The sequence below is a fragment of the Rana temporaria genome, chromosome 6, assembly GCF_905171775.1.
Source record: "Rana temporaria chromosome 6, aRanTem1.1, whole genome shotgun sequence".
In the NCBI taxonomy this organism is placed as follows: Eukaryota; Metazoa; Chordata; class Amphibia; order Anura; family Ranidae; genus Rana; species Rana temporaria.
This window is the reverse complement of record NC_053494.1, coordinates 66555571-66579391: the sequence shown is the minus strand read 5'-3', so window position 1 is coordinate 66579391 and position 23821 is coordinate 66555571. Positions and strand designations below refer to the sequence as shown.

The following is a 23821-nucleotide window of genomic DNA, read 5'->3' as shown; positions in this document are numbered from 1 at the left end:
CTCCTTGACTACCTCCGAGCGTTTTTCGCCCGCCCTGTGCGGTGGGGGTAGGTCTACATGGTGCTAAAATCCCCGCCGCGGGGTTGCAGCGCACCTGATACCGCATGCCTAACAAGTCTGCGGACATACCTGCTTCCGCCTGAAGGTCTGCTCCCGGCCGTGTCTCGGGCGGGTGACTGGCTTCGCACATTCGTGGCTCGGTGGAGGCCTCTCCCCTCCGGCTGTTGGGGTTGCAAAGTGTTTTCCTTGGGGTACAAGATTGAGTTTCTCTCTTGTCTGCCGAACAGTTTTTTCCCTCCGGCCTCTGGCCTCCTCCGGTTCGCCGGTTGGATCTGTCAGGGGCTGTCCAGGATCTTCTGGTCAGGGGAGTGATTGTGCCAGTTTCCTCGTTGGAACGGTCTCGGGGGTTTTTCTAAATTCTGTTTGTGTCCCCACGGAGGATGGGGCCCGATCAATCCTGGGCCTCAAGTCCCCCGTTTGTTTTGTCAAGGTGCAAACTTTCAGGTGGTGTCGATTCGCTTGGTAATAGCGGCACTCCATCAGGGGGATTTTCTGGCATCCTTGGATGTCATGAACGTGTACCTGCATGTTCCCATATCCTCTAAGCACCAGAGATTCTGTGCTTTGCGGTCGGGGGGGACCATTTTCAATTGGTGTCCTTCCCATTCGGCGGGTTTTCGCCAAGGTGCTCGTCCCGATACTGGCCCGGCTGTGACAGCGGGGTTAGTTATCATGGGATGTCTGGACGACATTCTCCTACGGGCTTCTTCGAGCTCTGCATTGGTGGACCCGTGTCTATCACGTGTCAGGCTCTCCGAATGTTCGGCTGGTTTCTGGATTGTCCTGAAATCCGGGTTGATTCCGTCTCAGGGACTGGAATACCTGGGACTAGTCCTGGATTCCGCCGGGGCGGGAGTGTTTTTCTCCTAACAGAAAAACTTCAGACTCTGCTATCTGCTGTGCAGCAGTTGCCGACCCAGAAGTGGTCATCTCTGCGATTCTGCAGGAAGGTTCTGGGTCCGTTGGTGGCCTCTTTCGAGGCGGTTCCGTATGTCCAATTCCACGCCAGGGTACTACGGAGGGAATTGCTGTCACGATGGGACTAGCTTCCGTCATCTCTGGATTACCAGTTTCGATTGAGTCATCTGATCATGTCTCCCCTGGTGTGGTGGCTGGCGTTTCCGGTGCTTCGGGCCGGAAAGTCGTTTTTTCTGCAGGCCACTGGACAGTGGTCACGACGGATGCCAGCCTCTCTGGTTGGGGAGGAGCGCTTGGGGCACCCAGTCAATCAAGCTTTGCCTTGCCAGGTGGTCCCTGGTTCTACAGGGCCGACACGTCAGGATCCTGTCCGATGACGCCACGGCGGTGGCGTAGGTTGATCATCAGGGAGGCACACTGAGTTCTGTTGCAGCGACGGGGGTCTCGCACATCCTTTCGGTGGGCCGAAGGGTCCGTTCCGGCTCTATCGGCCGGGTACATTCCGGGAGTACAGAATTGGCTAGCCGACCTCCTAAGTCGCACTACACTGGGCCAAGGAGAGTGGTCTCTCCACCCGCAGGTGTTTCGGGGTCTGTGCCGAAAGTGGGGCACTCCGAACGTGGACCTTCTAGCGTCCCGTCTCTATCGGTAGGTGCCACGGTTCGTGGCCAGGTCTAAGGACCCGTGGGCGGACGCGTCAGGCGCGTTGGTGGCTCCTTGGGGTCACTATCGCCTACTTTACACCTTCCCTCCTCGGAAGCTTCTTCCTCGCCTGCTGCGCAGAGTGGAAGCTGTAGGGATTCTATCAATCCTGATTGCCCCAGATTGGCCGTGTCGCTCCTGGTACGCGGACCTGGTGCGTCTGGTGGCAGACGCCCCCTAGCGTCTTCCCCTGGGAGTTGATCTTCTGTTACAGGGTCCGATCTTCCACCCTGTTTCACAGCCACCGGCTTTAGCGGCGTGGCTGTTGAGAGCCAGGAGCTAAAGGACCGAGGCCTATTGGGCTCGGTGGTCTCTACCGTGCTGCATGCATGGAAGTCTACCTCACGTAGGATTTTTCATCATACATGGAAGGCCTACATCTCTGTGTGTGAGGAGATGAAATGGCACCCTCGTACATACGTGGTGTACAGGGTTCTGCTGTCTTTACAGCAGGGAGTGGTTCGGGCTCTCGCCTTAAGTACGGTTGGGAGCCAGATTTCTGCTCTGGCTGTTTTTACTTGCAGCGACCCTTGGTGTCGCACTCCTGGGTGCGTACGTTGGGTCAGGGTCTGGCAGGTGGCCCCTCCGGTGCGCCCTCCATTACCCCCATGGGACTTGAATTTGGTCCTTTCGGTGCTCCGGGATGTTCCCTTTGAGGACATTCGGGAGGTTTTTTGTTTTATTGTCACAAAAGGTGATTTTATTTCTGCTAGCAATTACCTCGATCAGACGTGTGTCTGTCTGATCTGGCGGCCTTGTCTTGCAAGGCTCCCTACTTGGTCATCCGTAAGGATGAGGTGGTGCTGCGGCCGCAGCCGTTTTTTCTCCCTGAGGTCTTTTCGGCTTTTCACATTGATGGGGAAATTGTTCTTCCATCCTTATGTCCCTTATGAGCCATGACTAAGCACTGACTGTAAGTGCGAAACGCGTCGGCCATACTGTATCTTGTTGGTTTGCAGTGACTGTTTGTGCAGTTGAAAAATAAAAAGACAACTTTTTTAAGTGATTTTGGAGTGCGGCTGTCCAGTTCTCGTCCATTTATTTGCTATCATTAGCATTGCCAGCACCTTGGTGGTTCAACAACCCTTGATTGCTCACGGGGCTCACCTGGAGCGGTGAGATATCTGTCTGTCCATCCTTATGTCCTCGGCCGAAATGCCAGGAGGAGGCCACTTTGCATCCTCTGGATGTGGTTCGGGCCCTACGCGTGTACTTATATGTTACGGCTCCGTTTCGGAAGTCGGACTCACTGTTTGTGTCGGTGGCTGGCCCTGCAAGAGGGCCTGGCAGTTTCGTCGGCCACCGTTCCTAGATGGTTCAGACGGATTGTGCTTCAGGCCTATGCCCTAAAGGGGCGTGCGCCTCCCTTTCGGGTTATGACGCATTCGACCAGTGCGATCGGGGCCTCTTGGGCTTTCCGGCATCATGCCTCTGTGTTACAGCGGTGTTAGGATGCATCCTGGTCGTCAATCCACGCTTTTTCAAAGTTTTAGGTGGATGTGTGTGCATCTTTTTGATGCCTCCTTCAGCCGTAGGTGTTACAGGCGGCAGTTTATTATTGGAGTTTCTCCGTTGAGCAACTCCGGTTTTTTGTTTGGGGTGTAACCTGGTTTGCTGTGTTATTTTCCCACCCCTCTAATTTTTTTGACACTGCTTGGGGACGTCCCTAATGTCAAAGAAGGCTATGAACGGAAGAGAAAATAGGATTTTTGTACTCATCGTAAAACCCATTTCTCTGAGTTCATAGACTGACACAGCACCCACCCCTCCTTGGTTTGTACTGCTTGTTACGGACTGAGGCTCCTAGAGCAGGGTGTGGGTTATGCCTGGGGGAGCCACGCCCCCTGGGAGGAGTGGCACGAAGGAAAGGTTTTAACACTTTAAGTGCTGTTAAATTCTGCCTAAACTCTCCTGGTAGGAAGAAGCATAACCCTAGGTAGGAAGAAGGCTGTGTCCGTCTATGAACTCAGAGAAATGGATTTTACGGTGAGTACAAAAATCCTATTCTTGTATACCGTGGATATAGAAATCACATTTTGTCACGTTGCAGCCTGAAATGAAGACACACAGTTTATTTTATCCAGCTGTGTTTACTACAGCCTTTAGTCTGTTGGGATATGTCTCTACTAACTTTGCACGTCTAGACTTTGCAATATATGCCCACTCTTCTTTGAAGAACTGTTCAGTTAAAGTTCAGTTAAATTTGATGGTGAATGTGGACTACATTCTTTAATTCATTCTGCATATTTTCAATGTGGTTTAATCTGAGCTCTGCAAGGGCATTCACCCTTTTCTCCCTCAACCACTGTGTGGTCCTTTATGCTGTGTGTTTTGGTTCATTGTCATGTTGGAAGGTAAACCTTCCCATTGACAACTTTCTGGCAGAGGGCAGCGGATTTTCCTCAAGCATTTGATGGTATTTTGCATCATCCATTTTTCTTCTATCCTGACAAGTGCTCCAGTCCCTGGCTGCAGAGAAACAACACTTTCATAACAGGACATTACCACATAATGCTTTACTATAGAAATGGTGTCATTTTGGATGGTGAGCTGTATTGGATTTAAACCAGACATATTGTTTGGTGTTGAGGTCAAATAATAAAATGTTAATCTCAAAGCAACAAAATGTGATTATTGCAAATGTGGGTGATTCTTCTGGTCTATAGTTAACTCTTTTTTTTTTTTGCATTTTTCTTTTTTTATATTTCGTTCTTTTTGGTGTTTGTCTCCAACAACACGCTTACTACAGCATTGCAGGAGATGGTGTATTCTTTCTCAAACATCCTTCATTTCAATCCCTAGTTTCGTCAAAAAAATGTTGATGCCAAAGGCCTCTAGGTTGGGGGAACATCCTCTTTGCATTAAAGAGGTGCCCCCACTTTTGGGTGGGGGAACATTTGCAGGCTTTCATGAAGGTTTGGCAGGGGAAGATTGCATACAAGTGGGTCTGCAACATAAATGGTTGTGGTCATAGGCTGGCATTTCAGAGCCTCCACTTCCCGTGTTTCATGCTTTCAGTTTCTTTGAATCCACAGAAAAGATGTGCTCTCAATCCTCCTTTTTTAAATCAAGGAGTAATCATTCCGGTTACAGAGGGTGAAAGGTTTCATGGTTTCTGTTTAAACCTCTTTGCAGTTCCAAAATCAAATGGCAGTGTTCATCCCATCTTGGATCTTGAGACTCAACACGTTGCTACCTGTGTAGAAGTTCTGGATACACATTTCTATCCTGGCCTTTACAAGGGATCCCACCATCTGTATTTTTTATTTTTATTTACGTGGTCTTTTTTTTTTTTTTTTTTTATGTCAAAGTTAAGACAAATTTATTATGATTTTTTTGATAAACTATAATTTCTGGCATTGGTGTAATGAGATCCATTTTCCTTTTTTTTTTTTCCTGCAGGCTTTAGGGTTCTTATTATGGCTGGTCTGCTGGGCAGATCTCTTCTATTCTTTCTGGGAAAGGAGTCAAAGTATTTATCGAGCTCCAGTTTTTGTCGTTAGCCCCACTGTGCTGGGAATAACAATGGTAAGATGTTTCTTCCAGGAGTGTAAAGAAAATAATCTGCTTCAAACTAGGCGGGCTACCCATATCGCTCATGGTGTGGACTTTCTTTATAAAAATGAATGTTTTTTTAACAGTTTTTTTTTTTTTTCCATCTTAAGGTCGGCTGACAGTTTTTAAAAAAGATTCACTTCTCTACTAGACACTGACCGCTAATGACAAAGTGGTAATGAAGGAATTTGCATGTTAATTTGTCAAGAGAGAGATTGGCCAGATAAAAAAAAAAAAACATTTCAAGTTGGTAATAATGAACCATGATGGTTCTATCTGTTTATAAAATATACTCCCTCCCCCCAAACAAGCTATGGTTCATGAAAAGATCAAGGCTACACTGGTGGACAGCAAAGCCAGACCACAAAGTGTAGCTTTTTATTTTTATTTTTTTTTACTTTATTTCTTAAAGTATTTCTTGTTTTACAAAATGTATCAGAATAAACATTCACTCCGATACCCAACCCCCCCCCCCCCCTCCTAAGTTCTTCCATTTCTTTAACAAGCAGTAGATAAGATATACACATTTTGGATGTTACCTAGGTGGGGTTGGGTATTCCCTGGGTTTCCCACTCCCTCCACTAGTCCCAGTAGGCAGGATTTCACCTCTAACTCGTGGCGGTTCCAAACACCCGGTCAATGGTTTCCGTCACCTCCGTCCAGTAGCGAAACCGCTTCGGGCATCTCCAGAACATATGAAGCATATCTCCCTCTAGAAATAAAGGTGATCTTGTGCTAAAGAAAACACTATAAAACCACTCTAATGAAAACGGTGCACAATGAGTGACCATCAAATAAAATAAACAGGTGTGCAATAAATAACCATAAATATATGCTAGTGCATAAAAACATCAATAGGAATGGATGATAGAAAGTCCACTTGTAATAAATCAAGACAAATAGTCCTATATGATGGATACCTATCTAGATTGGTGGGTGTCCCAAAGATGGTTCCCTTGGGGATATTCCAATGGGGGTGATGGATCGAGGAATTCAAAATAATAAATGCATACAGAATCCTACGACTAGTCTCTCAGAACTCTCACCTCTATTCTAGTAGTAATTCGCATATATTGGTAATCATGTGTACCAGCCTCGAATGTTGCTCTCTCCCATTTCTCTCCTCTTTCTTCTCCAATGGTAGATTTTAATATGGCGTTTACCTCCCGCCTCACCCATGGGTCACCAGGTGTCCGTTATTCAAACGTTCCAAATGGAGGGGCATATGGATAGAAGAGAGGGGAAGAAGAGGCCTCCAAAAGTGCAGCCCATTAAAATGATAACTTTATTAAGTGCTAAAAAGGTGGACTCTTACATGGGGAAAAATAAATGGTTTGACATCAACTTAACTCGCCGTGTTTGGAGAGGAGGAATGCTGCCTATGACCCAAAGAACACCATCCCCACCGTCAAACATGGAGGTGGAAACATTATGCTTTGGGGGTGTTTTTCTGCTAAGAGGAAAGGACAACTTAACTGCATCAAAAGGGATGCCGGATGATGGACGGGCCATGCACCATCAAATCTTGGGTGAGAACCTCCTCCCAGCCAGGGCATGACGATAATCCAAAACACATGGCCAAGACAACAAAGGCGTGGCTCCAGAAGCACATTAAGGTCCTGGGGTTTCCTAGCCAGTCTCCAGACCTTGGTCCCATAGAAAATATGTGGCGGGAGCTGAAGGTTCGTGTTACCAAATGACCAAGTACCGTTCCCCACTTTTAGGAGCCCCGTCCCTCCTCCTGCCTCTGTCGCTGGACCAATTAGAAAGCACAGTGTGCTCTGTGCATGTGCAATATGGAACCGGCTGTGAAGCCAAAAGGCTTCCCTGCCGGGTTCCCTAAACAGGAATGCCAGCGGCTACACCCGACAGCTAATCTGAAGATCGGCTGGGGTGCAGATATTGCGGCTCCAGGGACAGGCAAGTGTCCATATATTAAAAGTCAGTACAGTATTTGTGGCTGCTGACTTACTTTTTCGTGGGAAGGCTGGAGCCCCGTTCATGAAATTTAACCAAAGCACATACAGTGAGGGAAAAGTATTTGATACCCTTCTGATTTGCCTACAGACAAAGAAATGGTCAGTCTAAGTTTTTAATAGTAGATTTATTAGGTGAAAGACAAAACAAAAAAAAAAAGCAAGCAGAAAAACGAATTGAACGTTTTTTAAGTTGATTTGCATTTTAAGAAGTGAAATAATTATTTAATCCCTTTGCAAAACATGACTTGGAGAAGAAAGAGGAGAAGATGAGACACCAGATCAATAATGCAATTTACACAATTCAGGATAATTGGGATTATTCCACAATGGAGTCTAGTGATAGAGGGGTTTCTTTACAAAAGGCAAATCCACTTTGCACTTCATGTGCAAACTACAAGTGCATAGTGCACTTGGAAGTACAGCCGCTGTTAGGGGTGCAACGGATCACAGTTGATCCCTTTTTCCGAACGGGTCACCCCCTTCGGATCGGAACACACTGTGATCCGCGGATTGCCACGGCTCCGGAGCTAGGCCGAAGCTGCGGCCTTTCCTAATGTTACGGCGGCGGCTCCAGAGCTAGGCCGAAGCCGCAGCCTTTCCTAATGTTATGGCCACGGCTTCGGCCTACCTCCGGCGCCGCGACCATAACGCTAGGAATGGCCGCGGCTTCGGCCTAGCTCTGGAGCCGCCGCCGTAACATTAGGAAAGGCCGCGGCTTCGGCCTAGCTCCAGAGCCGCGGCAATCTTGGTACACCCGGCGGCGGCCCTCCTCTGTTTACACCCACAGAGGACGAGCCCGCACTCGTGGGACACGCCGCTCGTCTGTCGGTACTAGCTGGGGGGGGGGGTCACTGTACTGAGAAGGGGGGTCACTGTACTGAGAAGGGGGGTCACTGTACTGAGAGGAGGGGGGGGTCTCTGTACTAAGAGGAGGGGGGGTGTCTGCACCAAGGGGGTACTATAGTTGGTGGGGGGGGGGGGGGGGGAGGAGATGTGGATATTACAGTGGGGGAGATTTTTTTTTTGCCGATCCGAAAAATGATCCCATCCGTGACTCCTGGTCCGAGGAACGATCCGAACCGTGAGTTTTTTGATCCGTTGCACCCCTAGTCGCTGTAGACCTGAGGGGGACATACAAGGAAAATAAAAAAAAAAGCATGTTAGCTTGCACATGGTTGGATAATAAAATCAGCAGCGCTTCCCTTAGATTTACAGCTACTGCACTTGTACTTTCAGTACAATTTCAAGTGCACTTTGCACTTGTAGTGCAAAATGCATTTACCTTTCGTAAATAACCCCCAGAGTGATAGATTATGCCTCCCTGACTAACTTTTTGATATTCTAATTTTGAGATTCACCTGTATATGCAAATTGCCATCAGAAAGTGAGGCAGCAGACTTTGTTAAATTTAATATTCGTGTTATTCTCAAAACTTTTGGTAGTGTTGAGGCCTTTCACCTTAACCAGGATATGGTACTTCTATCCCTCTGTCTGGCTCCAACATATCAGGAGATTTTCCTCCATTGTCTTGACTAAGTTTGTGTTATACTTGTTTACTTTGCAGCCACTGTTTGTTTCTAATAGGAAAACATATTCTCTCTGTCACCCCAAATGTTTTCCGCAAAGTGGAAACAGCTTCTTACTCCATTATATCTTCAGGGCCCAGACAAATGATTTTTCAAGCCTATGGTCTTAAGGCCACTTTCACACTGCTGCATTTCAGTTTGGCCACACTGTACCTGCAGTTTTTATGCAGGTTACCTGTGGTTTCCAATTGACTTTATATTACAGTATGTTCCACATTTTCTAAAAGCACATCGGTGCACTTCCAGTAAACGTGCCAAAAATGCATGACATGATAGAAAGTTTATTGTAACTCACGAGCAACTTGCACAAAAATCACGGGTACACTGCTCTGCACCCTTGCTGTGACCAAACAGTGCGAAACAATGCGAAAAAGCAGACTTTGGATCAGAGTTAACACTGTCCTGTCAAGGCGCACACTACCAGATTTGTGAGTGCTTCTTGGGCTTTTTAGCATCAGGCAACTGTTTTTTCAAATTTGCAAGGCTTCCACAGGGTCTTCTGTTAAAACTTTATGTAAGTTTTACCAGTTCACTAGATTGTTTGTTTTAAAAATGAGCTAGATGTACTCTTTAAACGCACAAAATATAACTGGATATTAACATTTATATGTAAAAACACAAATACATTTTTTTTTTTTTTCATTGGTTTAACCAGATTGACTTTTTTCAACCTAATTATGTAAGGTGAATGTTCAGGCCAAATCTGATGCCAGCTTCAAGTGTATTGTCCTTTTTAGGCAGTTCACTCAATGAATGAGAGAGAAAATTAAAATTTTTTGGACTCTGTTGAAAATTCTCAAAGTGCTTGTAAACGCCATTCGTGAAATTTAACCAAAGCACAAACAGTGAGGGAAAAGTATTTGATACCCTTTTGATTTGCCTACAGACAAAGAAATGGTCAGTCTATAGGTTTTTAATAGTAGGTTTATTGGGTGAAAGACAAAACTATAAAAAAAAAAAAAAAAAAAGCAGAAAAACAAATTTAATGTTTTTATAAGTTGATTTGCATTTTAATGAGTGAAATAATTATTTAATCCCTTTTGCAAAACATGACTTGGTACTTTGTGGAAAAACTCTTGTTGGCAACCACAGAGGTCAGACGTTTCTTACACAGGATTGCACACATCTCAGGAGGGATTTTGTCGCCAAGTTTATTAAAGAGGAGGTCCAGCCTTCCCACGAAAAAGTAAGTCGGCAGCCACAAATGCTGTACTGACTTTTAATATATGGACACTTGCCTGTCCCTGGAGCCGCAATATCTGCACCCCAGCTGATCTTCGGATTAGCTGTCGGGTGTAGCCGCCGGCATTCCTGTTAAGGGAACCCGGCAGGGAAGCCTTTTGGCTTCACAGCTGGTTCCCTATTGCACATGCACAGAGCACACTGTGCTTTCTAATTGGTCCAGCGACAGAGGCAGGAGGAGGGGGGCCGAACTTCTGAGAGACGGGGCTCCTGGAAGTGGGGAACGGTATTTGGTCATTTGGTAACACGAAATTTCAGCTCCCTCCACATATTTCCTATGGGACTAAGGTCTGGAGACTGGCTAGGGAACCCCAGGACCTTAATGTGCTTCTGGAGCCATGCCTTTGTTGCCTTGGCCGTGTGTTTTGGATTATTGTCATGCCCTGGCTGGGAGGAGGAGGTTCTCACCCAAGATTTGATGGTGCATGGCCCGTCCATCATCCCTTTTTGATGCAGTGAAGTTGTCCTTTCCTCTTAGCAGAAAAACGCCCCCAAATCATAATGTTTCCACCTCCATGTTTGACGGTGGGAATGGTGTTCTTTGGGTCATAGGCAGCATTCCTCCTCTCCAAACATGGCGAGTTAAGTTGATGTCAAAGAGCTCAATTTTGGTCTCATCTGACCGCAACACTTGCCCAGTTCTCCCTTGAATCATTCAGATGTTCATTAGCAAACTTCAGATGGACCTGCACATGTGCTTTCTTGAGCAGGGGGGACCTTGCGGATGCTTCAGTATTTCAGTCCTTCGTGGCATAGTGTGTTACCAATTGTTTTCTTGGTGGCTAAGGTCCCAGCTGCCTCGATTATTGACCAGATTCTCTCCTGTAGTTCTGGGCTGATTCCTTAGAGCCGGTTCACACTAGGGCGACACGACTTCCAGCGCGACTTTCAGAGGCGACTCCGACACGACTTGAACATGAACCACAGGGCGATCTGGGGCGATTTACAACACAACTTGAAGTCGTCTCCAGGACAGGAGACTTTCCAGTGGCCAATAAAACAACAATCGGCTCTGGGAGAGGGAGGGGTGCAGGAGATGTTTCCCTGAGAAATGTATGTTATCTTCCTGGAAAGTAGCTTCAGATAAGACAGTGATCCGACTTCTGAGGCGACTTCCATTGAAATCAATGGGTACAAATCGCCTACAAGTCGGATTGAAGTAGTACAGGAACCTTTTCTGAAGTCGGATCGCCTTGAGTCGTGTATTAACACTGCTCCCATTCACTTCCATTGTTTTTCTCTACAGCGTGATTTGGGACGACTTGAGGCGACATGAAGTCGGATCGCAAGTCGCCCCAGTGTGAACCGGCTCTCACAGTTCTCGTGATCATTAAAACGCCACGAGGTGAGATCTTGCATGGTGCCCCAGACCGAGGGAGATTGACAGTTATTTTGCTTGTCTTTGAATAATCGCACCAACTGTTGTCACTCTCTCACCATGCTGCTTGATGATGGTTTTGTAGCCCATTCCAGCCTTGTGTAGGTCTACAATCTTGTCCCTGACTGACCTCCTTGGACAGCTCTTTGGTCTTGGCCATGGTGGAGAGATTGTAATTTTGATTTTCTGTGGATAGGTGTCTTTTTATACAGGTAACAAGCTGAGATTGGGAGCGCTCCCTTTAAGGGAACGCTCCTAATCTCATCTCATTACCTGTATAGAAGGTACCTGGGAACCAGAAATCTTGCTGATTGACAGGAGATCAAATACTTATTTCACTTATTAAAATGCAAATCAATTTTATAATTTTTTTTAAATGCGTTTTTCTGGATATTTTTTGTTCTGTCTCTCACTGTTAAAATAAACCTTCAATTACAATTATAGACTGATTGTCTTTGTCCGTGGGCAAAAGTACAAAATTACCAGAAGATCAAATACTTTTTTCCTCACTGTATTTCTGCATTGTTTAATCATCTCTCTCCAAAGCTCAAAAGTGCAGTTTCTCTTTGGTGCTCTGTCCCTCTGTTATCAGCACGAGTCACTTCTGACAAGTTCTCCGACACATGCAAGTTTCTTCATTCCTGTGTGCACCTTTCCTCCCGTCAACTCTCAGGCCTCGTACACACGACAGAGTTTCTCGGCAGAATTCACAGAGAAACTCGGTCAAAACCCGGATTCTGCCGAGAAACTCTGTCGTCTGTACAGTTTTGGCTCGATGGAGCCGCCGAGGAACTCGACGAGAAAATAGAGAACATGTTCTCTATTTTCTCGTTGTTCTCGTTGTTCTATGGGAGAAGGCGGCCCGCCGAGCTCCTCGGCGGCTTCATCCCAAAACTCGACGAGGAACTCGACGTGCCAAGCACGTCGAGTTCCTCTGTCGTGTGTACGGGGCCTCACTCTCACTGCCCACCCACTGCTCAAAGAGAAAGATTTCTAACATGATCTGCACTTTCCAAAGAGTGTAGAAAGGGGAAGACAGCAGATATACAAATAAAACTTATGTAGTAGGATTTGTTTCATATGTGTTCACTGGGTATTAGAGCTGCACAATTAATCATTAAAAAATCGTGATTTGGATTCAACCCCCCTGACTATCTCTATTGCAGAGTTTGCCAATTATTTTGTATAACACATGGAGAAAAGTATCAGCTTATTCAGCTGTCAAAAAAATAAATAAATCGGGCAGTCTGCCAAGTTTTTAACATGAAACATTTGTAACTAACACTTCCTTCTTAGATCAAAGGGATAAACTTCTGTGTGTAAATGCAGGAAGTTTAACCACTTAATCAAGTGTCAGAAAAAGATTTATATATATATATATATATATATATATATATATATATATATATATATATATATATATATATATATATATATATATATATATATATATATATATATATATATATATATATTAATAATATTAGCAGAGACCCTAGGAAATAAAATGGCAACTGCTGCAATATTTTATGTCACGCTGTATTTTCCCAGCGGTCTTTCAAATTGTATTTTTTTGGAAAAAATACACTTCATGTAATAGTTAAAAAAAAATAATTAAACCATAAAGTTAGCCCAATTTTTTTTTATGTGAAAGATGTTGCGCCGCGAGAATCGTGATCTATCTTCTAAGCAAAAAAATCGTGATTCTTATTTGAGCCAGAATCGTGCAGCTCTACTGGGTATATGTGAGGGTTTACAACAACTTTTAAGGGACACGGGCCACATTTTTCTGTAATGGGGGTGGGAATGGATACCCCAGGCTGGTTACTGTTTTTTTTTGTTTGCTAGTGTCCAAGGTCTCCTGTAGCTGACAGCATAACCAAAATACCTCTAAATACTACATCCCTCAGAATCCACAAAAATAATTTTTACAGTAAAAAACAAAATCCTGTTGGTTTTCCCCGTAAATGCAAATTGGATCACACTTTCTAAGACTTTAGGATGCAAGGTCTTATTTGTTAGGGCCTTTTTAACACCATTGGTTGCGTTATGTAGAACATTTGTTATGCAATTCATTGTTGCAATGCAGTCTATTTTTTTACTTAAATTACTTAAGTAATATCGATGCATAATAGTACGTTGCAATGTGCTGATGCGTGTTGTAATGTTTTTTTTTTTTGTGTTGCATTGCATAAAAAAACACAGGCTTGCTGCTTTTGAGGCTCCTTTCACACGTGTGTAACTTAGGATCTGACTTGTGAGACCCAATTGACACTACTGAAGTCGCTGCGACTACAGAAAATGTTCATGCACTACTTTGATCCGACTTTGACACATCAATACCAGAGAGTGTATCAGTCACTTCAAAGTCGCTCTGAAAATCGTGGAACTTTGGAGTCAGCTAGTGTGAAAGGAGCCTTATGCAACACAAATCTATGTTTTTTCAGTGTCTTAAATTGAACACGTGTAGATCAACACCTGGTGTGAATGAGGCCCTATTTTTTTATTTTTTATACTGTGATCTTCCCAGTGCTTTTCTTAAAATGGTGTTTACATTGAAACGCAGTTATCCTTATGGTCTTTTTTCACCTTTATATTGTCTTTGTCTTTCAGCTGCTAGCCACTTTTTTAATTCAGTATGAGAGAATAAAAGGAGTGCAGTCTTCGGGTGTATTGTTGAATTTCTGGATCATTGCTTTGTTTTGTGCCATAATAATCTTCAGGTCCAAAGTTCTCCATGCCTTAAATCAAGTAAGTATCTTTCACATAAACAATGATATTTGAATACACTGCCAGAAAACTATATTAAGTCTAGGTTCACACTGACAACGGGATTGAAATTGTGCGAGTTCAGCTGAACGCGAACGATCTCATACCCGCATGTCAGTCTGACTTCGTGGGCGATATCCGAGACATCTGTGCGGGTTCCTGCACAGATGTCTATTGAAATCGCACCTGCAGTTGCCAAAAGTAGTACAGAAACTACTTTTGGGAATCGAGCGCTGCTGCAAAGTCAGCATCGCACCAATTCGGATGGCTGCCGATTTGACATGTCAAATCGCATCAATGTGAACCTAGGCTTAAGTGCATTTATCATTTTTCCAGGAGGACTTCATATGACAAAGGTCCTAGTCATACTCTTCCTGTGTGCACTAAATGCCACGATGCAGCTCAATCTTGTCACTGTTGTATGTGTACTGGAATTGTGTTTTTTTTTTTTTTATTGTTTTTTTGTCTACATATTGTCGGCCATATGATGCACTGGTGACAGTATGGGGGGAAAAAAATAAATTTTTTGTTAGTTTCTTAATTTTCCCCCAAAAAATTTGACAAATTACAACTTAAAAAAAAAAACTCGCCATGCCTCTCATCGGGGTCGATATAAATCAATGATATATTTTTTTTTTTATCTAATTTATTTTAATAAAATGGTTTTGGAGTAATAATCTATTCAAAGGTACTTTTCTATTTTAATATGCATTAATAGTTTAGTTTTATTCAGCATGAAATGGAGCAATATTTACTTTTTTGGTAAACTCATTCAACGAATCCAAGCTCTGCAAGGTGAGATAACATGCACTGCATTGATGCATTTACACAATGGCACAGTAACCATGAGATAAAAGAAAGTTCAGGAATATTCCTTTATCCCATTGTTTTGCAAAATCTATGTACACTACACACTGTATGATTTGAATCGGTTCTGATATAGCTGTTTTACTAACCTGACAGCTTATTATTCTAAATGGGAAGCCTTAATTTTGTTGGCAAATATTAAAGATTCTAACTACCAGCAAGAATAAGTCCTTAATTTAAAGTGGTTGTAAACCCAACCACACATCTTGCACCTACAGGTAAGCCTAGATTAAAGGAGTTCTCTAAGCTAAAACTTTTAACCCCCGCTGTGCCCGGGCTGTAAAACTATACAAAATAAACTTTCACTTACCTGCCTACGATCCCCCGTTGTTCCGTTATCGCCGCCCGTGCTCCGGTTCCTGTCAGCTTCCTCTTCCTGCGGGTCGGTGACTCACCGTGCGCTCAGCCTATCAGCGGCCGCAGCAATGTCCCGCCGCGGCCGCTGATAGGCTGAGCGCACGGTGAGTCACCGACCCGCAGGAAGAGGAAGCTGACAGGAACCGGAGCACGGGCGGCGATAACGGAACAACGGGGGATCGTAGGCAGGTAAGTGAAAGATTATTTTGTATAGTTTTACAGCCCGGGCACAGCGGGGGTTAAAAGTTTTAGCTTAGAGAACTCTTTTAAGGCTTACCTGTAGGTGCAAGACATATCTCCTAAACCTGCACGGCTTAGGAGATATTTACAGTAATTACAGGCGCAATGTCTACAGCGCATGCGTGCCAATAGTGCAGTTTTTCTTAATGGCATTAATGTGGTTAATGCCGTATTTCCGCGGGGGCTCCCATCGCAGGTAAGTGACGCATAATGAGCTAGTCTGCTGTGCATACTAGCTCATTATGCCTTTCACTTGAAGGGTTTATCAAAAAAAAAAATTTAAGTAAAGGGTTTATTTCCTCTTGAACCACTTGCCAACCAGGCCAAATCTGACATTTCTCTTCAACATGTAAAAACACATCATTTTTTATTTTTTTTTTGCTAGAAAATTAAATGAAACCCCCAAACATATTTTATATATATATATATGTGTGTGTGTGTGTGTATGCATACATACATACATAGTCCTGATCAAAAGTTTAAGACCACTTGAAAAATGGCAAAAATCTTATTTTACATTGTTGGATCTTAACAAGGTTCCAAGTAGAGCTTCAACATGCAACAAGAAGGAATGAGAGTGAGACAAAACATTTTTTGAGCATTCAGTTTAATGAAAACAACAAATAAACTGAAACAGGCAGTTTTTCAGCTGATCAAAAGTTTTTAGGACCACACCTCCAAAAAAAACCTAACCCCCCCGGGCCCCCCCCCCCCCAAAACAGAAATCCAACTTCCAAACATGAACTCAGTAATGAGTAGCTCTGCCGTTATTGTTGATCACTTCAAAAATTGGTTTTGGCATGCTTGATGCAAGTGTTTCCATGAGGTGAGTGGGAACATTTCTCCAAGAGGTGAAGACAGCCACACAAAGGCCATCTACTGTCTGGAACTGTTGTCCATTTTTGTAAACTTCCATTGCCATCCATCCCCAAAGGTTCTCAATTGGATTTAGATCAGGGGAACATGCAGGATGGGCCAAAAAAGTGATGTTATTCTCCTGGAAGAAGTCCATTGTGTACTGTAGCGTTGTCCTGTTGAAAAACCCAGTCGTTGCCACACAGACGAGGGCCCTCAGTCATGAGGAATGCTCTCTGCAACATCTGGACACAGCCATCGGCCGTTTGACGCCCCTGCACTTCCTAAAGCTCTATTGTTCCACTGAAGGAAAAAGCACCCCAGACCATTATGGCGCCCCGTCCACTGTGGCGCATAGAAAACATCTCAGGTGGGATCTGCTTGTCATGCCAGTAACGTTGGAAACCATCAGGACCATCAAGGTTACATTATTTCTCATCAGAGAATAAAACTTTCTTCCACCTTTTGAATGACCCATGTTTGGTGCTCTCTTGCAAAGTCCAAACGAGCATTTCTGTGACGTTCAAGGAGACAAGGTTTTTGAAGACTTTTTTTGTTTTTGAAGCCCTTCAGTCTCAGATGCCGTCTGATGGTTATGGGGCTGCAGTCAGCACCAGTAAGGGCCTTAATTTGGGTCGAGGATCGTCCAGTGTCTTGACGGACAGCCAATTGGATCCCCCGGCTCAGTGCTGGTGAATTTTTTTTGGGTCTTCCACTTGACTTTTTTGTTCCATAACCCTCAGGATCATTTAAGAAATTCCAAATGACTGTCTTACTGCGTCCAACCTCAGCAGCGATGGCGCGCTGTGAGAGACCCTGCTTATGCAGTTCAGCAACCCGACCACGATCAAAAAGGGAGTTTCTTTTCCGTACATCACGGGACACAGAGCGGCATATTCATTACTATGTGGGTTATATGGAGTACCTTCAGGTGATGGACACTGGCAATCTTAAACAGGAAGTCCCCTCCCTATATAACCCCCTCCCATAGGAGGAGTACCTCAGTTTTTTCGCCAGTGTCTTAGGTGTTGGTCACAAAGAAGTTTGCCTCCAGGTCCTTGAGACTAGGCAGACTATACCGGATCTGTCCAAAGTGCCTCAGAGCCAAAGTGGACAGTACCCGGGCCCCAAGTCGTGGGGTTTTGCCTATAATGCCTCTTTTTAAGGGGCTGGATCCTGGACCCAGAACTTTGAACTTTCTAAAAGTCCAAAAGGTACTGTTGCCAGGATGCTGTATAGGTCCAGGGCAGTGGTGTTCCAGCAGGACCCGGGTCCCTGAAGGTCTAGTACAGAACCCACGGAGATGGGGGAAGATTGGGCCTCTTGCTTTTTGCAATACCCTGCAGCGTGGAGCAGGTAAGAGGGGGGCCTGCGGAACTTGGTTCGTCGGCAGGTCCCTCAGGGAGTCTAGTTGGGTTAGCCTGGGATGCTCTGCATTGGCAACTTTACCACTATGTCTGCTAGACAGGATGGTCACCTCCCATTTACTAGTATACTCCCCCCACCCCCACGGACTGTGTTGCTGGTTGGCTGTCCCGCATGTTTTTTTTTGGGGGGTAGAGGCTCTTTGCCTGGTTCTAGGACAAGCAGTGCAAGCCCACCCCCCGTTATCTCTCGGCTTTAAGCCAGGGACTTACCTGTATTTAGGTGCGTTTCTTCCCCTACAGCTCTGGGTCCTCGGACGCCGCCGGCGTGCTGCTCCTCCCCTCATGGCTTCCCTCTGGGACGCGCGCGCGCGCATGATATAGATGCGCGCGGAGGGGGCGGGGAGCGTCGTGACGTCGGCGGGGAGAGAGGGGCGTTCCCCCCTCGCTGTTATCTTGAGCAGCTCTGTCCTCCGGTCAGTGTAGGATTCGTCTGCTGACTGGAGGAACACAGAGCAGGACACAGAGCGGAGCAGGGTGACACCTAGTGGCGGTAAAAGAGACCTGTTTAGGTCTGGAGCTAAGCTCCTCACTGACTAAGGGGAGAAGATAGGGTTCCCCTGATTTTCTCTATTAAGCCAAAGGTCTTTTGGCAGCAGTCTGGCATTCACACAGTCCCTTTAAAGTGCAAAAATTTAAATATTTGAAGAAAAAACAAAAAAAAACAAAGGCAAAACGAAAGAAATAAAAAAAAAGAAAAAAAAAAGTTTTTCTTTCAGGGAAGGGTCTGCACTACCTTCCCATTGGCTTATAAGGTTTCCTGCCTTAAGCTACTTGTATTTTTTGTTCTCCTTGCTACAGCAGTCAGTTGTTAGTAGCGGAGTGCCTCGGTATTGTATCATGGGCCCTAAAGGTTCGGGGACTAAAAGTGCAAAGAAACAGAAGGGTTCCCCCTCTAGCTCGGAGGATCTTAATCAGACTATGCCGGTTCTGTCCTCTCCTAAAAAGCTAGAAGATGCCGCCTTTCAGGAGCCATTAGGTGTGGTGGGTGCTGTGGCTGGCCCCATTCTGCCCGACCCAGTGTTTGTCATGCAGGATATGTTATCTGTCTCCCTGCAGGGGTTAGAACAGAGGCTGACAACTTTGCTTACTAATTCTCTGGCAGCCAAAAAGCGGACTAGATCTCCGTCCCCTAAGTTGGTGTCCTCTGATGCTGAGATTCTCTCCCCAGAGGATTTAGAATCCCAGGAGGACCAAACGGAGCAGGGCCTAGAAGGTTCAGACATTGAGGAGTCCACTATTGAGGAACCTTTTTCGGTCTCTCAAGCAGAGAATCTGTGGGTACAGTCTTTAACGGACATGGTCCGCTCGGCTTTTAAGCTGCCCTCGCCAGGGCCTCAGATTCCTGCCGTGTCTTCTTTGGGCTCCTTAAAAGCACCATTAAGTAACGCAGTGTTTCCGGTTCACCCATTATTGGAAGACCTGATCTTTCAAGATTGGGCCCGGCCCGATAAAATTTTTGTGCCTCCTAAAAGGTTTTCTGTTTTGTACCCCATGGAGGAAAAATTTTCAAAGAAATGGGTGCTTCCCGCTGTGGATACAGCGGTCTCCTGCGTAAACAAATCTTTAACTTGCCCAGTAGAAAACATACAGATGTTCAAGGATCCGGTTGATAAGCGGTTGGAAACCCTTTTGAAGGCATCCTTTTCTACTGCAGGGGCAGTGGTGCAACCGGCCGTGGCTGCAATTGGCGTTTGTCAGGCGTTAAAAGACCAGACTAAGCAGATGCTAAAAGAGCTCCCGGCTCAGCAGGCACAGGATCTGGCCGACCTTCCCAGGGCTCTATGTTTCGCGGTGGATGCCATAAAGGACTCCATCCAACAAGCTTCCCGTCTGTCGCTATTCTTGGTGCATATGCGAAGGCTCCTGTGGCTAAAGAATTGGTCGGCAGAGACTCCGTGTAAAAAGCTGTTGGCGGGTTTTCCCTTCCACGGAGGAAGGCTCTTTGGGGAAGATCTGGATAAGTACATACAGACGATATCTAGTGGCAAGAGTACTCTTTTACCAGTCAAAAAGAGATTTCGGGGTCCAGCGTTTAAGCGGCAGCAATCCCCAGCCCTCGGCCCCCAGGCAGTATCGACGGCCTCCCGCACGGTCAAACTTTGGTAATAAGTCGCAAGGGCAGGCCGCGGGTGGCAAGCGACCATGGGTCCGCAAGCCAGTTAAACCTGCTCCAAAGTCAGCGTTGTGAAGGGGCGCCCCCACTCAATCGGGTGGGGGGCAGGCTTCGATTCTTTGCAAAAGTTTGGGAAGCCAAGATCCCCGACAAGTGGGTTCTTTCCCTGGTGGCGACTGGTTACAAAATAGAATTTCGGGAGTTTCCCCCTCCGCATTTTCAGGAATCAAGAATTCCAAGCGATCCGGAAAGGAGGGCTGCCTTGTTAACAGCCTTGGATCGTCTTCTAAACCAAGGGGTAATCGTAGAGGTACCAGTTCAGGAGCACAAGCTAGGCTTTTACTCCAATCTGTTCATCGTGCCAAAGTCCAACGGCGATGTAAGGCCCATCCTGGATCTAAAGATTCTAAACTCTTACCTGAGGATTCGGTCCTTTCGGATGGAATCCATACGGTCTGCCGCCGCAGCCTTGCAGCGAAACGATTTCTTGGCCTCAATAGACATAAGAGACGCGTATCTTCATGTTCCAATTTTTCAGGGTCATCAAAAATTCCTACGATTTGCTATCGCAGGGCGCCACTATCAATTTGTGGCTCTTCCTTTCGGGTTGGCTACTGCCCCCCGTGTGTTTACGAAGGTCCTGGCCCCCATCTTGGCCAATCTAAGGACCCAGGGAATCTTGATCCTGGCCTATTTGGACGACCTCCTGATCATAGATCACTCTGCTCCGGGCCTGTGTCGAGCGGTAGCCCTTTCAGTTCAGTACCTCGAGGTATTCGGTTGGGTTTTAAATCAAGAAAAGTCGGCTTTACAGCCCACAAGACGATTGGAATACCTCGGCATGCTGCTAGACACGGAGCAGCAGAGAGTGTTTCTTCCTTTAGAGAAGTTCAAAGGGATCAAAGAATTGATCCAGTTGGTGTTAAGCAAAAGGCAGCCAACTATACGATTGTGCATGAGATTACTGGGAAAAATGGTGGCCACCTTCGAGGCAGTGCCATACGCTCAGGCACACACTCGAATCCTGCAGACAGCCATCCTGTCTGCATGGAACAAAGATCCGCAACGCCTGGATCTTCCATTGATCCTTCCATCAAGGGTCCGGCAAAGCCTCTACTGGTGGCTAAAGCCTCAGAACCTCCTAAAGGGGAAGTCATTCAGTCCCATCATCTGGAAACTGGTAACCACAGATGCCAGCCTGAAGGGCTGGGGAGCAGTCCTGGATGGGCAAGTCCAGCAGGGAGTTTGGACAGAGTCGGAAAGAGGGCTGCCAATCAATGTCCTGGAGATCAGGGCGGCCCGTTTAGCCTTAAAGGCCTGGACGTCCAAACTTCTAGGGTTTCCAGTGAGAGTGCAGTCCGACAATGCCACGGCAGTGGCATATATAAATCACCAGGGGGGCACGAAAAGTCGAGCCGCCCAAAGGGAAGTGAGCTTAATTTTCCTGTGGGCAGAGTCGCATGTACCATGCATCTCGGCGATCTTTATCCCAGGGGTGGACAATTTACAGGCGGACTTCTTAAGTCGCCAGCAGCTGGTTTCAGGGGAGTGGTCCCTCCATCCCCAAGTCTTTCAGGTGATCTGCCAGAAATGGGGATCTCCGGATGTGGACATCATGGCATCAAGGTTCAACAGGAAACTGAGCAAGTTCATGTCCCGATCAAGGGACCCTCTGGCCTGTGGAACCTATGCGTTGGTTTGCCCTTGGCATCCGTTCAATCTGCTGTATGCCTTCCCCCCGTTACAGATGCTGCCCCGCCTGCTGCGCAGGATCAGGGTGGAGAACAAACCAGTCATTCTGATAGCCCCCGCATGGCCCCGGAGGTCGTGGTACTCACTGATCATGAGAATGTCAGTGGGCGAACCATGGACCCTTCCACTTCGGCCAGACCTGCTCTCTCAAGGCCCGATACTCCACCCTGCCTTACGGCATCTAAATTTGACGGCTTGGCGGCTGAATCCCTGATCCTCAGGGGTAGGGGCCTATCTAGCCAAGTTATTTCTACTCTGATTAAGGCTAGAAAACCAGTCTCCAGAGTAATTTATTACAGGGTCTGGAGGGCCTACGTAAGCTGGTGTGAGTCCCAGAGATGGCTTCCACGCAAATACACCATTGACAGGGTATTGCGTTTCCTCCAGATAGGGGTAGATAAGGGTTTGGCCTTAAGTACTATTAAAGGACAGATTTCTGCCTTATCAGTATGGTTTCAGAGGCCGTTAGCCACGCACTCTTTGGTTAAAACCTTTTTACAGGGGGTCTTACGCATTAATCCCCCCATCAAGTCTCCGGTTTGTCCGTGGGATTTGAATCTTGTGTTGTCAGCACTGCAAAAACAGCCATTTGAGCCTCTGGCAGAGGTTCCGTTAGTTTTACTGACTCGGAAGTTGGTATTTTTGGTCGCTATGGCTTCCGCTAGAAGAGTTTCAGAGCTGGCAGCCTTGTCTTGTAGAGAACCTTACCTCATTCTACATAAGGATAGGGTGGTTCTCCGTCCACATCCGTCTTTTCTGCCCAAAGTGGTGTCCAGTTTTCACTTGAACCAGGATTTGGTCCTACCATCCTTTTTTCCGAAGCCCTCTTCTAGAAAGGAAGGGTTACTGCACACCTTGGATGTTGTCAGGGCCATGAAGGCCTATCTCAAAGCTACAGAAGAGATTCGAGAGACGGATACATTGTTCATTCTGCCGGAAGGGCCTAAGAGAGGTCAGGCAGCAGCTAAAGCTACCATCTCTAGATGGATTAAGCAGGTAATCGGTCAGGCCTATGGCTTGAAGGGGTTGCCCCCTCCTTTATCAGTTAAGGCCCATTCTACTAGGGCCATGAGCGCCTCCTGGGCAGCACACCACCAGATCTCTATGGCTCAGGTTTGCAAGGCGGCAACCTGGCCATCGGTCCACACGTTCACAAAATTTTACCAATTGGACGTGAGACGAAGGGCCGATGCAGCCTTTGGACAGGCAGTGCTGCAGGCTGCGATTTGAGATCCTCTAGACTCGGGGCACCCTTGATTAATTAATGAATTAATTAAATTAATCAGAATAATTATTTTTTGTTGGATTTAATTTGGATTTATTATGATTTAAAGAATACTTTCTGAATTAAATCTCCTGGCTGAGATGTCTCCCTCCCCTCATTGGAAGCATTGCTTTCGGACATCCCACATAGTAATGAATATGCCGCTCTGTGTCCCGTGATGTACGGAAAAGAAAAGGGGATTTTTAATACAGCTTACCTGTAAAATCCTTTTCTTGGAGTACATCACGGGACACAGAGCTCCCACCCCTCTTATGGGGAACATTTTGGGTGGCATACTGCTTGCTACAAAACTGAGGTACTCCTCCTATAGGAGGGGGTTATATAGGGAGGGGACTTCCTGTTTAAGATTGCCAGTGTCCATCACCTGAAGGTACTCCATATAACCCACATAGTAATGAATATGCCGCTCTGTGTCCCGTGATGTACTCCAAGAAAAGGATTTTACAGGTAAGCTGTATTAAAAATCCCCTTTTTTTTGCCTTTGGCATCACAACGTTTGACTACCTGACAGAAAATGACAATGAATCCACATCTTTGCACAGATTTGGCTTTTTAATGGCATGTGGTCCTAAACTTTTGATCAGCTGAAAAACAGCCTGTTTCAGTTTAATCGTTTTTTTCAATTAATTGAATGCTCAAAAAATGTTTTGTCCCACTCTCATTTCTTCTTGTTGCATGTTGAAGCTCTACTTGGAACCTTGTTAAGATCCAACAATGTAAAATATGATTTTTTGAC

At 45.9% G+C, this 23821-nt stretch overlaps 1 protein-coding gene across 3 annotated transcripts in view; it reads left to right on the top strand.

Annotated features, from left to right (window-relative positions):
- The window catches only part of LOC120943551 (multidrug resistance-associated protein 1-like), a 650821-nt gene that overhangs the window by 48816 nt on the left and 578184 nt on the right, over positions 1-23821 (top strand). For all 3 annotated transcript variants that reach the window (XM_040356917.1, XM_040356914.1, XM_040356915.1), the window contains exons 3-4: positions 5083-5208; positions 14034-14171. In XM_040356917.1, the coding sequence (XP_040212851.1) occupies positions 5083-5208; positions 14034-14171 (264 nt within the window). The remainder of the gene's footprint in view (positions 1-5082; positions 5209-14033; positions 14172-23821) is intronic.